This window comes from Ranitomeya variabilis, chromosome 1 (genome assembly GCF_051348905.1).
Source record: "Ranitomeya variabilis isolate aRanVar5 chromosome 1, aRanVar5.hap1, whole genome shotgun sequence".
NCBI classification, from domain to species: Eukaryota; Metazoa; Chordata; class Amphibia; order Anura; family Dendrobatidae; genus Ranitomeya; species Ranitomeya variabilis.
In genome coordinates, this window is record NC_135232.1 from 1,099,616,205 (window position 1) to 1,099,629,732 (window position 13,528).

General features: G+C 41.4%; 1 protein-coding gene across 1 annotated transcript in view; it reads right to left on the reverse strand.

The window, feature by feature from the left end:
* HTRA3 (HtrA serine peptidase 3) overlaps positions 1 to 13,528 on the reverse strand; it is a 46,349-nt gene that overhangs the window by 14,455 nt on the left and 18,366 nt on the right. The window contains exons 3-5 of the mRNA XM_077280075.1: positions 4,741 to 4,963; positions 3,662 to 3,856; positions 3,206 to 3,238 (exon numbers count right to left, since the gene is read on the reverse strand). Of these exons, the coding sequence (XP_077136190.1) occupies positions 3,206 to 3,238; positions 3,662 to 3,856; positions 4,741 to 4,963 (451 nt within the window). The remainder of the gene's footprint in view (positions 1 to 3,205; positions 3,239 to 3,661; positions 3,857 to 4,740; positions 4,964 to 13,528) is intronic.

The window sequence follows — 13,528 nt, forward strand, 5'->3', positions numbered from 1 at the left end:
TCGCGCTGAATGAAATATAAATACAGAATATATATATATGTGTCTCAATGACATATACACTCACTGGCCACTTTATTAGGTACACCTGTCCAACTTCTTGTTAACACTTAATTTCTAATCAGCCAATCACATGGCGGCAACTCAGTGCATTTAGGCATGTAGACATGGTCAAGACAATCTCCTGCAGTTCAAACCGAGCATCAGTATGGGGAAGAAAGGTGATTTGAGTGCCTTTGAACGTGGCATGGTTGTTGGTGCCAGAAGGGCTGGTCTGAGTATTTCAGAAACTGCTGATCTACTGGGATTTTCACGCACAACCATCTCTAGGGTTTACAGAGAATGGTCCGAAAAAGAAAAAAAATCCAGTGAGCGGCAGTTCTGTGGGCGGAAATGCCTTGTTGATGCCAGAGGTCAGAGGAGAATGGGCAGACTGGTTCGAGCTGATAGAAAGGCAACAGTGACTCAAATCGCCACCCGTTACAACCAAGGTAGGCCTAAGAGCATCTCTGAACGCACAGTGCGTCGAACTTTGAGGCAGATGGGCTACAGCAGCATAAGACCACACCGGGTACCACTCCTTTCAGCTAAGAACAGGAAACTGAGGCTACAATTTGTACAAGCTCATCGAAATTGGACAGTAGAAGATTGGAAAAACGTTGCTTGGTCTGATGAGTCTCGATTTCTGCTGCGACATTCGGATGGTAGGGTCAGAATTTGGCGTAAACAACATGAAAGCATGGATCCATCCTGCCTTGTATGGAGCATCTTTGGGATGTGCAGCCGACAAATCTGCGGCAACTGTGTGATGCCATCATGTCAATATGGACCAAAATCTCTGAGGAATGCTTCCAGCACCTTGTTGAATCTATGCCACGAAGAATTGAGGCAGTTCTGAAGGCAAAAGGGGGTCCAACCCGTTACTAGCATGGTGTACCTAATAAAGTGGCCGGTGAGTGTATATATATATATATACTGTATATATGTTTTACCGAACATTTGAGCACATAAATCCATTAGATGTCGGTTTTGCAAGCCTGCGCGAAAATCTCGCAGTACGGATGCCATACGGATTACATACGGAGGATGCCATGCGCAAAATACGCTGACACACCCTGACTACGGATCACTATTTTGGGAACATTTCTCCGTATTACGGCCGTAAAAAACGGACCGTATTGGCTTACGCTGAGTGTGACGCCGGCCTGAAGGTTTCCCAAATTTGCATTGCGGCTTTAAGTCTCCTCATCTCGACATGCTTAACATGTCACTCGATACTTCTTGGATCCCAAATTTGCCTTGAAATTGTAATTTTATTCTTTTAGGGAAGTGTAAAGTACCAAAGCATGAGCCAAATTTCAATAAATTATATCAAACTTTATTTAAAATATTACACATCTTCTAATATAATCCCGAAAATCTGAGTCTAAAGGAGGTTGATCTGCTTGCGTCGTCCCTGGTAGCTGGGTGTATCATAGGGTCACTGGGCCTCATAGGAACCAGTCAGAACATGTCTTGAATAAAAGCTGGGGCCTCCAACAACAAGTCATCCGAAGCGGACGATTTTGTTGTTATCAGCCAACAGTCTAATGAATTTGGGGGCCTCGCTACTCTCCGATATTGGAGGACAGAAGGATCCAGCACATGGGATTGCAGTGGCTGATAGCTATTTCTCCCTGATGTCAAAAGTGTCAGATGAGGGATCGTTCGCCCAAAAGCTAACACGTATTGTTTTTTTTTCTTATTCTGGTAATATGTGAACCAGTGACTCAGTAAGGAAGTGGAGATGTTGTGGATATCACTTGAAGGATCTGTGCTGAAATAATGCATTTTGTGGTTTTGCATATTTACTGTATTGCATGCTTGGTGATTTACATCATTATGTAGTAAAATGCTGATCGAGCTATATATTCTAACCAGCAACAGGTAGTAAGTAGGTTTAGATAGAGTTAAGGGTTGGGTCTAGCACAGGATGGGAGGATCTGCATGAGGAGAAAGGAGAGGACTTCCTGGTAATTATTTAGATAGGGTCCAGCTTCCAGCAGTACCAGACCTAAGGTCTGAAAGCTGGCAGATCCACATGTAATGTTTGTGTAGCAAGAGGGAGACGTGAGGAGCAGATAGTAAAACTCTGAGGAGAGAAGTGGAAACAAGCCGAATTGGAGCCAGGAGGCCAAACAGAGGGAGAAAGAAAAAAAAGAATATTGAGGCCTGGAACAGGAAGGCCATTTGGATAGCATGCATTTTTGATATGGAAAGGTAATGGAACGGAAAAGGGAACGGAAAACAAGAAGGGAATATGCACCGTGTGTTAGATACTAAAGGAAGTAAGTCAGTAATAAAGGAAGTAAGCAGTCGCCATACTGGCACATAAACTGTCCTATGGAGAGAAGGACGCAATACTACGGGATGGAGTCTAAGACTCTTCCTGACTGGACTTTAGTGATGTTGTTGAGGAAGATGGAAGCTGCCAAGATAGTTTGCTGGGCTGTACTAGGAGACAGAGGCACTGAGAAGAGCAGAGGAATTTCAGCAAGGAAGGAAAGGTGTGTGATGTTGCATATTGCTAAAGGAACGTCCATGAAGGTGTATACCTACTGTCCGCTGTGTATAGTTCTTATTCAGTTACTCTTCAGCAACAAGAAGTTTTGAACTGTGGTCTCCCTCATTTAACACCTGGACCTGGCCAGCCAAATACAGAGGCACCATGCAGTCTGCAGAGGCATATCGCCAAACGAACACAAGTCCACACACCCAGCCATGACCCTCATTTTCATGTAGCGAGCTGAGGCGTTTAAGACGAGTACCACGGCTCCTGCCCCAAGGTATGTTACAACCCTATTATAATACCACTCAACTTTAAAAATTTTATACAAATGATTGGTCATGTTGGATAAAACAAGAATCATGGTAAAAATTACAGTCGAATCCAAACCCTAAACTCGGAGGCGCTCAAAAGATCTGTCTGCCCGATATGGGTGTTTAGGATTTAAGGTCATGTTTCAGGCTTTGCATAAGGGCTGAAGAACTTCAAGTTACACCTGCTGGTGGCAGGTCTCTCGGGGCATAACTATAAAGGGTGCAATGGTGGAGGTCGCACCTGGGCCCTGAAGCCTAAGGAGGTCCAAAGGCTCATTTGGTCTATATTCCTACGGCCTATGTTCCTTTACCTATCGTAGATGCAATAACATGAAGATATAATACTTACCAAGTTCACCAGAGGACCCCCAGAATTTCCATACTAAGAAAAAAAGATTTAACTGTTAAAAATATGAAGAATATGGTAAAACCAAAAGATAAATTGTCAACCATGCTTCTTAGACGTGCCATGAAATCGGGACTGGTGGTTACAAAAAAAATAAAAAACTGTCCCACTTTCTTGCATAAAACACTGATTATTTTATACGTTGGTGTTATCCTACCCTAACAGTCAAAGGAGGTCGCAGGTAAGAAATCATTAGATCTGAAGTCGCAATGTTTCACTGCAATTTCAATGTCATGTAGCAAATGTCTCCCTGCAGCCTCAGCATTTTGCTAGGTGGAAACATGGCCGTAGGCTCCTGACTTGTGCGACACGTCTATATCATAGTACACCAAACAATGGCTACAGTAGTCAAGATCCTGAAAAAACCTCATCTATCTAGAAGTGAAGATGTAGACTTACGTTAATGATGGCGTCTGTCTGCACATAGTCCATATCGGAGTCCCTCAGGCCGAGTTCTCTTCCGTCTCTCTGAGCCGTGCTGACGATTCCCGTTGTCACGGTGTTCTGTAAGGCAAATGGACTTCCGATAGCCACCACAAATTCTCCAGGTCTCAGATCCGCCGAGTGTCCCAACAACAAGACTGGTAACTTTTTCTAGACAAAAAGAAAAAGCAAAAGTTATATACAAGAACAGAAACATTGTTACCATCCACCTCTCGTGTCTCCCCTTTTCCTCATAGATTGTAAGCTTGCGAGCAGCAGGGCCCTCATTCCTCCTGGTATCTGTTTTGAACTGTGATTTCTGTTATGCTGTAATGTCTGTTGTCTGTATAAGTCCCCTCTATAAGTTGTAAAGCGCTGCGGAATATGTTGGCGCTATATAAATAAAATTATTATTATTATTATAAACATACACGTACGAGTGACTGATGTACTTCCACTGCCTAATCTAAGGTTCCCCGGGGACTTTCCATCCCAACTAGTGGTATCTGAGAGTGATTTTCACTACTGGTCAAGGCTCCCTTGTCAACCATTATAATAGCTAGTCAGAAATTTCCTTAAGGGTTTACGGAATACATTTTGGATAAATGGCTAATTTGTGCAGGTCCCATCTCTAGGAGAATGGGGGTCTCCATAAGCTTTGCCACTGCTACACTGAAATATACCGAGAGTAATCTGGTGACCTTACATTCCTCCTATAGGTCTGGATCCTAGAGGTTGGTATTTATGGCATTTCCTCAGAATATGCTTTAAGCAAGGCTCAGTTAGAGGGAGGCTAATGGGGCATTTACCATGGGACAAGTGGGGTATTTATATACAGGGTGAGGGAGTGCATTGGACCTTTAAAGGAAAGTTGAGCTATAGCTTTGTTTTAAGAAAGCCCTTTTCTCAGTTCAAACCTATTTGCCCCTTCTGGCCATGGGTTCAATGGCCAACTAGAGCAACAAAGCTTTGTACTGTTGGCCCAGGATCTCGGGGAGATGACTCCTTTAATTAGCAAAAGTGACGCGCTCAATGATAAGACCTTACATACTTACTTTTGAGTAAATCTTGATTGTGGCAATATCTGATTTTTTATCGATATCTTTGATTGTTGCCTCGTAGGTGTCGCCATTATGGAGTTGCACTTTTAGGTGCTGTCGCCCAGAGACGGCGTTGCTGCTCGTCACTACGTGAGCGTTGGTTACAATTAATCCCATATCCGAGATGATAAATCCTGATCCACTGGACAGGGGAACGTTACGGCCAAATAGCGGGTGTCTATGAAAATAATGGGGAAAGTGGGTTCATCCAGGATGCATCACTTATGGTCAACATTACATAGAAAATTGATTCTTCCAAGTCATTACTCTTAGAGGAAGATAAGGTCTACAGGAGAAATGACCGATAACTTCAAAACCCCCTTAAGAACCAAAAATAGCTGCTGGAAAATGTGGAGGATAAGGATGATTTATAAGTTCTTGGTTTGCAGCAGAGCTTGAATGTTTCTTATGTCTTATACTTGCTACAGACATGGCTTCAAGATTTGTGGAATATGGAAAAAATGTGAAGAATTTTAAAGCTCATGGTGAAGGAACAGTCTCCTCCTTCGAATACACATGTGGCAAGCAATTGGAGGTATTCTGCAAAAATGTCTTTATACAGTTGCATACTGTCCCTCCACCTCCGCTCCCGAAAAAAAAAAAGGAAAGCAGAGCGAATCCTGTTATAGCCCTAAGTAGATCAAAATAATGGCATGTGGACAGGGCCCTAAAAGAACATCAAACTACTGTTCCCATAATCAATCCAACTATTTATGTGGCTATAGGGTATCTGACTCCTTTACATTTTTTAACATGCAGCACTGTTCTCACAAAACAATATGAATGAACTAGTCACTGCCTCCTGCAAGACCAACACACTCATCTCTTGCTGCTATCACCATTCTAAGAATCTTCTATTGTGGTCTATATCCATTTATTTTATGCCATTATCTCTGTGCCATCCAGCCTTATATCCTCGTTAACATAATCATATGGGTGGATAGGTCACTGCCCCTGACAAAATCAACACATTTCTTTCCTGCTGCTGTGATGTTTTCCATCATATGATATTTGATGGAAATTATATACAACCCCTGGCAAAAATTATGGAATCACCGGCCTTGGAGGATGTTCATTCAGTTGTTTAATTTTGTAGAAAAAAAGCAGATCACAGACATGGCACAAAACTAAAGTCATTTCAAATGGCAAATTTCTGGCATTAAGAAACACTAAAAGAAATCAAGAACAAAAAATGCGGTAGTCAGTAATGGTTACTTTTTTTAACCAAGCATAGGGGAAAAATTATGGAATCACTCAATTCTGAGGGAAAAATTATGTAATCACCCTGTAAATTTTCATACCCAAAAATAACACCTGCATCAAATTAGATCTGCTCGTTAGTCTGCATATAAAAAGGAGTGATCACACCTTGGAGAGCTGTTGCACCAAGTGGACTGACATGAATCATGGCTCCAACACGAGAGATGTCAATTAAAACAAAGGAGAGGATTATCAAACTCTTAAAAGAGGGTAAATCATCACCCAATGTTGCAAAAGATGTTGGTTGTTCACAGTCAGCTGTGTCTAAAATCTGGACCAAATATAAACAACATGGGAAGGTTGTTAAAGGCAAACATACTGGTAGACCAAGGAAGACATCAAAGCGAAAGACCGGAAACTTAAAGCAATATGTCTCCAAAACAGGAAATGCACAACAAAACAAATGAGGAATGAATGGGTGGAAACTGGAGTCAACGTCTGTGACCGAACTGTAAGAAACCGCCTAAAGGAAATGGGATTTACATACAGAAAAGCTAAATGAAAGCCATCATTAACACCTAAACAGAAAAAAACAAGGTTACAATGGGCTAAGGAAAAGCAATCGTGGACGGTGGATGACTGGATGAAAGTCATATTCAGTGAGGAATCACGAATCTGCATTGGGCAAGGTGATGATGCTGGAACTTTTGTTTGGTGCCGTTACAATGAGACTTATAAAGATGACTGCCTGAAGAGAACATGCAAATTTCCACAGTCATTGATGATATGGGGCTGCATGTCAGGTAAAGGTACTGGGGAGATGGCTGTCATTACATCTTCAATAAATGCACAAGTTTATGTTGATATTTTAGACACTTCTCTTATCCCATCAATTGAAAAGATGTTTGGGGATGATGAAATCATTTTTCAAGATGATAATGCATCCTGCCATAGAGCAAAAACTGTGAAAACATTCCTTTAAAAAAGACACATAAGGTCAATGTCATGGCCTGCAAATAGTCCGACTCAATCCAATTGAAAATCTTTGTTGGAAGATGAAGAAAATGGTCCATGACAAGGCTCCAACCTGCGATGGTGATCTGGCAACAGCAATCAGAGAAAGTTGGAGCCAGATTGATGAAGAGACTGCAAGCTGTAATAAAAGCTAGAGGTGGTGCAACAAAATACTAGTGATGTGTTGGAAGGTTTTTTTGTTTGTTAATTTTTCATGATTCCATAATTTTTTCCTCAGAATTGAGTGATTCCATAATTTTTTTCCTATGCTTGGTTAAAGTAACCATTACTGACTACCACATTTTTTGTTAATGATTTCTATTACTGTTTCTTAAAGCCAGAAAGTTGCCATTTGAAATGACTTTAGTTTTGTGCCATGTCTGTGATCTGCTTTTTTTCTACAAAACTAAACAACTGAATGAACATCCTCCAAGGCCGGTGATTCCATAATTTTTGCCAGGGGTTGTAGATCTATTTTACTTCTTGACATTGTATTTTGTTTATCCAGCTCTGTGACCTTAGCAATAACCTTCATAGTAAAATCAGGAGTAAACAAGTCACTGCCTCCCACAAAATAAATACACTTTTTGTGCTGCAATCATATTTCTCATAATGTATCAGTATGAAATGTATCTATATATTTTATGTCATTATCTCTTTCAGTCCCATCCTGTCTTATATCCTCATTAATATAATCATATGAGTAGAATGGTCACTGCCTCCATCAAAATCAACTAACTCCTTTCCTACAGCTGTTATAATTTCCACCATCTATCACTGACAGTTGATGGAATTTTACTAACCTACTTCGCACTTTGTTCAGGCCCACGGGCCACATCCAGCCCTCTGGCTGTTCCAGTTCACGCAGGGGACCAAGATAGATCTGGGGTCTCGTACTGACAGTATGGAATGTGTCTATTTAGGTTACATTGTGACACTGTATTTGACCCATCCAGCCATTTATTTCCATTATCATAATGCCATGGGTGGCAGGTCACTGCCTCCCACAAAATTAAACACACTTTATTCTGCTGTTGTCATAATTTCCATGATCTATCAGTGTGGTATATATCCTACCTATATCCACAATGACACTGTGTGACCCACCCAGTTCTGTGTTTCCAATAACATGCTATCATCAGTGGAGGGGTCACTGCCTCCAAAAAAAGCAACACATTTTTTCTGCTGTTGTCATAATTCCCTTGATTTATTAGTGTGGTTATTTTCAACTCCTTTATGACATTGTATTGGTGGTGTCCAGTCTTATATCTTCATTAACATAATTATATCTTTTTAAATGGACAGGTCATTGCTCCCAACAAATTCAACATAGTCTTCTCCTGCTTAAACCCATAATCTATCAATGTGGTCTACGTTAGTCTAAAGGCCGCCAATCTCATTAGATGAAAGTCAGCCATACCCGTCCCAGGACCTACTGACCATCAGATGTACATGGATGGAGGGGATGGGGGGTTTCCGACTCTCTCAAAAATTATCTGATGGGAAGGATCAGGTAGTTGAAATTTCAATTCTACCTTTTTTTATTTTTTTTTTAGGGGAGATGAGCCCCTACCGGTTGTGTTGAGAGTCAGGAGACATAGCTCATCTGACAGCTATCTTATGTGTATGTCCAACATAATGATAAGATTGGACAGGTCACTGCTTATCACAAGGACAAACTCCTCTTCTCCTGCTGCTGTCATTTCTTTGATTAAATAATTTTGTCTATGGATGAAACTAGTTAGAAGATTTAATTAACATATTCTATGAACAGTATTTATCTTCTTCTCCGCACATAGGCCCTTAGGTATAGGTATAAATTTTGTCTACACTTTTCTCGTGCTGGTGTTGAGTCATTTCAGGACAGAGGATTTCTAGGCTCACACGTATGAATGATGGAGCCGTGCAAACTCTATGGTAAGCACTTAAGAATTTTTATAGCTGCGAGGAGCCTTCATTTACTTTGGCACAACCACGTTCCCCAGATTACAAATTACTTACTGCCTTTTTTTACTTTAGTCTATATTCAACACCAGAAGCAAGCAGCAATTTTCGTGATTTAGAGAGAGGTTGTCCTGCTTGTGGCTGCCGTCCTAATGCCAGATAATCATATTATTTCACCACTGCGGTGCAGACATGAGGTGCCCCTGCCAAGCAGCAAAATAATCCGGCTCTAAGCTGCTTTTTAAGAAACACTTCAATGATCCAACTGGACGCAACGCTGGGCAGACGCTACTTGTGATGACCATTGGGCACCAGCGGTCATCGATTTCACTGGAAGCTCCAGATGTAGGACATGTAACAAAATGCAGCTCCGATATCTGTACAATAACGAGGCCCGCACCGGTGTGTTCACCAGGATAGATTTATATCCTTTCCTTCGGAAGTGAACAATAATAAAAAAGCCCAAAAAGTACAAAAATAAATTCTCATTAATTTGTATGGGAGAAAGCTGCAGTACCACTCACGGTCACTACTCAACGTATGGCGCTGTACCGCTTCTATCGCGCAACGCTTCCTTCAATCAGTGGATCAGTGGAAGCGTTTATCTGATATCGATGACATTTCCTAAGGATAGGTCAACCTTTTCTTTTTTTTTTTTTTTTTCATGCCTTAGTTTTCTCTTCCTCTTTTTCCAAAAGTCATAAACATTTTTTTCTTAATTTTTGCCTCCACATAACTGCATTATGAGGGCTTTGCTTGGTTACGACTTGTAGTTTTGAATTACACCATTCATTTTATCATACCGTGTACTGAAAAAGGTAGAAAAATTCCGAGTTGAGTGAAATAATAATAATTAAAAAAACTAATTTCACCTTTGTTTTTTTTTTACTTTTTAACAGCATTCATTCTGCAGTAAAAATGTAAAAACCTGGCAGCATACATGATTCTTCAGGTCAGTACGATTATGGTGATAGCAAGCCTGCAAGGTATTTTTTTTATATTTTAGTGGTTAAAAAAATTCAGAACAAATTTGGGTTATGTCGCCTTTTTCTCAGACCTGCAACTACTTTTTTTTTTCCAATTTTTCATCAGCTTGTTCATTAATATAATGATAGATTGGACTTAGACAATACCAAATATGTTTTTTTATTTTTAGAATTTGGAAATGGAAGGTGATTTAAATTTTCTTGAATTTTTGTAATATTCTTTCAAATATTTTTTTCATTAAATTTTTACTATAATGGCTTGGCCTCCCAAGAGCACCTGGACTTCCTTGTAGCATATGCAGCATTGCTACAATATATTGCAAAATTAGTGCACCAAGATGGCAGCAAAAGGGGCTTTCAGTAGCCTACCGGCTACCCATCGGCTCTGCCAAGTCTCATCACATAGGTATTGGAAGGCTAAGAAAACCTCTATACCTCACCCTGGCGTCTACTATGGGTTGTGAGGCTGTAGAAGCCAAAAGGACCAAATTTTGTAATGAAACCTGATAGTAAAAATGATTTTTACTCAAAAATTCATGCAATTAAGTCAAATATAAGTCCATATATTTTCCAATATCATAGTTGGCTCATAGGCCTGTTATACAGCCAAATCAGATGCTTTGCTTTGCACTGATGAGGGGGCAACACCCAGAAACACGTGTCTGGGAACTGAGGTTCTAGTTTGGCTTTTATCCTAAGTCATATGTCAAGGCTCGGTAAAGGGTCAATATTGGTTTTTAGGGTTGCTACTACCAATAGATGGCATTAGATTTCATAGCCTATTCCTCTCTGAAGAGGCTATTTGAATATTTATTTTCCCAAAGGAGCATTGCATGTCCTATAAGTCTCCTTTCCCAGGCATGTTAAGCTTGATACTCTCAACAAGGAGAACTGTTACCCCTTATACCTCAGTCAGAGGCTTCTCATACAGCCAAATCAAATCTCATGCTTTGCACTGAAGCGAGGCAACACTCCGAAACACAGGTCTGTAAATTGATATACTGGTTTGGCTTTAATCCTACATCATATGGCAAGGCTCGTTAAAAGGTCGATATTGACTATGTGGTATTGCTACCTCTAACAGGTGGCACTACAATTTAAGGCCTCTTCCTTTCTGAAGAGGCAATATGCATACTTCAATTCCCAGTGGACCATTGCATGGCCTATAAGTCTCCTTACACTGGCTTGTCAAACATGTCACTCTCCACAGGAGAAACGTTACCTCTTTCCTCAGATGCAATTTTTTTCCCCCAAAGTTGTTATATCTGTGTAAAGTTTACTGAGTCATTGAAAGTAACGTTGATAATGACAGGGCCCTATAGTAAAGATCAGATTGGGTGCCTTATGGTGTTTTTTTGTTTCTCTCTACCCATGGTCCAGTTTCCCCCATCCTATAGAATCATAGAATGGTAGAGTCGGAAGGGACCTCAAGGGTCATCGTATCCAACTCCCTGCTCAAGGCAGGATTCACATACAGATACCAACAAACCTGTTACTCTAGAAGGGTAGTTACATAGTTATTATTAAGGTTGAAGGAAGACTTTAAGTCCATCTAGTTCAACCCATAGCCTTACCTAACATGCCCTAACATGTTGATCCAGAGGAAGGCAAAAAAAAACCCATGTGGCAAAGAGGAAGCTCCACACTGAGGAAAAAAATTCCTTCCCGACCCCACATACGGCAATCAGACTAGTTCCCTGGATCAACGCCCTATCAAGGAATCTAGTATATATACCCTGTAACATTATACTTTTCAAGAAAGGTATCCAGTCCCCTCTTAAATTTAATTAATGAATCACTCATTACAACATCATACGGCAGAGAGTTCCATAGTCTCACTGCTCTTACAGTAAAGAATCCGCGTCTGTTATTATGCTTAAACCTTCTTTCCTCCAGACGTAGAGGATGCCCCCTTGTCCCGGTCTCAGGTCTATGATTAAAAAGATCATCACAAAGGTCTTTGTACTGTCCCCTCATATATTTATACATTAACTTAAGATCACCCCTTAGTCTTCGTTTTTCCAAACTAAACAGCCCCAAGTGTAATAAGCTATCTTGGTATGGCAGACCCCCCAGTCCTCTAATAACCTTGGTCGCTCTTCTCTGCACCCGCTCCAGTTCAGCTATGTCTTTCTTATACACCGGAGACCAGAACTGTGCACAGTATTCTAAGTGTGGTCGCACTAGTGACTTGTATAGAGGTAAAATTATGTTCTCCTCATGTGCATCTATGCCTCTTTTAATACATCCCATTATTTTATTTGCCTTTGTAGCAGCTGCCTGACACTGGCCACTGAATATGAGTTTGTCATCCACCCATACACCCAGGTCTTTTTCATTGACGGTTTTGCCCAGAGTTTTAGAATTAAGCACATAGTTATACACAGGGGCGGACACAAGCAGCAATGGGCCCTTGTGCAGGAAATACGTCGAGGCCCCCCTCATGCATGTACACTGTGTATAAAATGCCTATCATAACATATGCGTATACACAGCAGAAGATACACACACACACACACACACACACACACACACACTAGCCCTATATACATAGCAGCACACACACACACACACACACTAGCCCTATATACACACAGCAGTATACACACACACTAGCCCTATATACACACAGCAGTATACACACACTAGCCCTATATACACACACTAGCCCTATATACACGCACTAGCCCTATATACACGCACTAGCCCTATATACACGCACACAGCAGTATACACACACACACTAGCCCTATATACACGCAGACAGCAGTACACACACACACACACACACACACACACACTAGCCCTATATACACACATAGCAGTATACACACACAGCAGTATACACACACACTAGCCCTATATACACACACAGCAGTACACACACACACACACACTAGCCCTATATACACACACAGCAGTACACACACACTAGCCCTATATACACACACACAGCAGTATACACACACACTAGCTCTATATACACACACACACAGCAGTATACACACACACACTAGCCCTATATACACGCACACAGCAGTATACACACACACTAGCCCTATATACACACACAGCAGTACACACACACACACTAGCCCTATACACACACACACTAGCCCTATATACACGCACACAGCAGTATACACACACAGCAGTATACACACACACTAGCCCTATATACACACACAGCAGTACACACACACACACTAGCCCTATATACACACACACTAGCCCTATATACACGCACACAGCAGTATACACACAAACACTAGCCCTATATACACACAGAGCAGTATACACACAGCAGTACATACACACACACACTAGACAGACCAACATACATCACATGGACTGTGTACCTACAGAGAGTGCAGTTGCAGGGAGCTGGTCCGTCCCAGAAGAACACAGGAAATGAGCAGGGGAGACATGGAGCCTGTCCACTGCTCTCAGCCTTACAGACTCCCGGCGGGCCGGCCCTTCACCTACCTAGAGTAGTGATACCCCCTCCCCATATTTTCATGTGTATCCCAGTCCCGCGGATCACTGAGGCTCTGGGAAGAGTGCGCACGTGCACAGCAGCAGTCACAAGCAGAGCCACA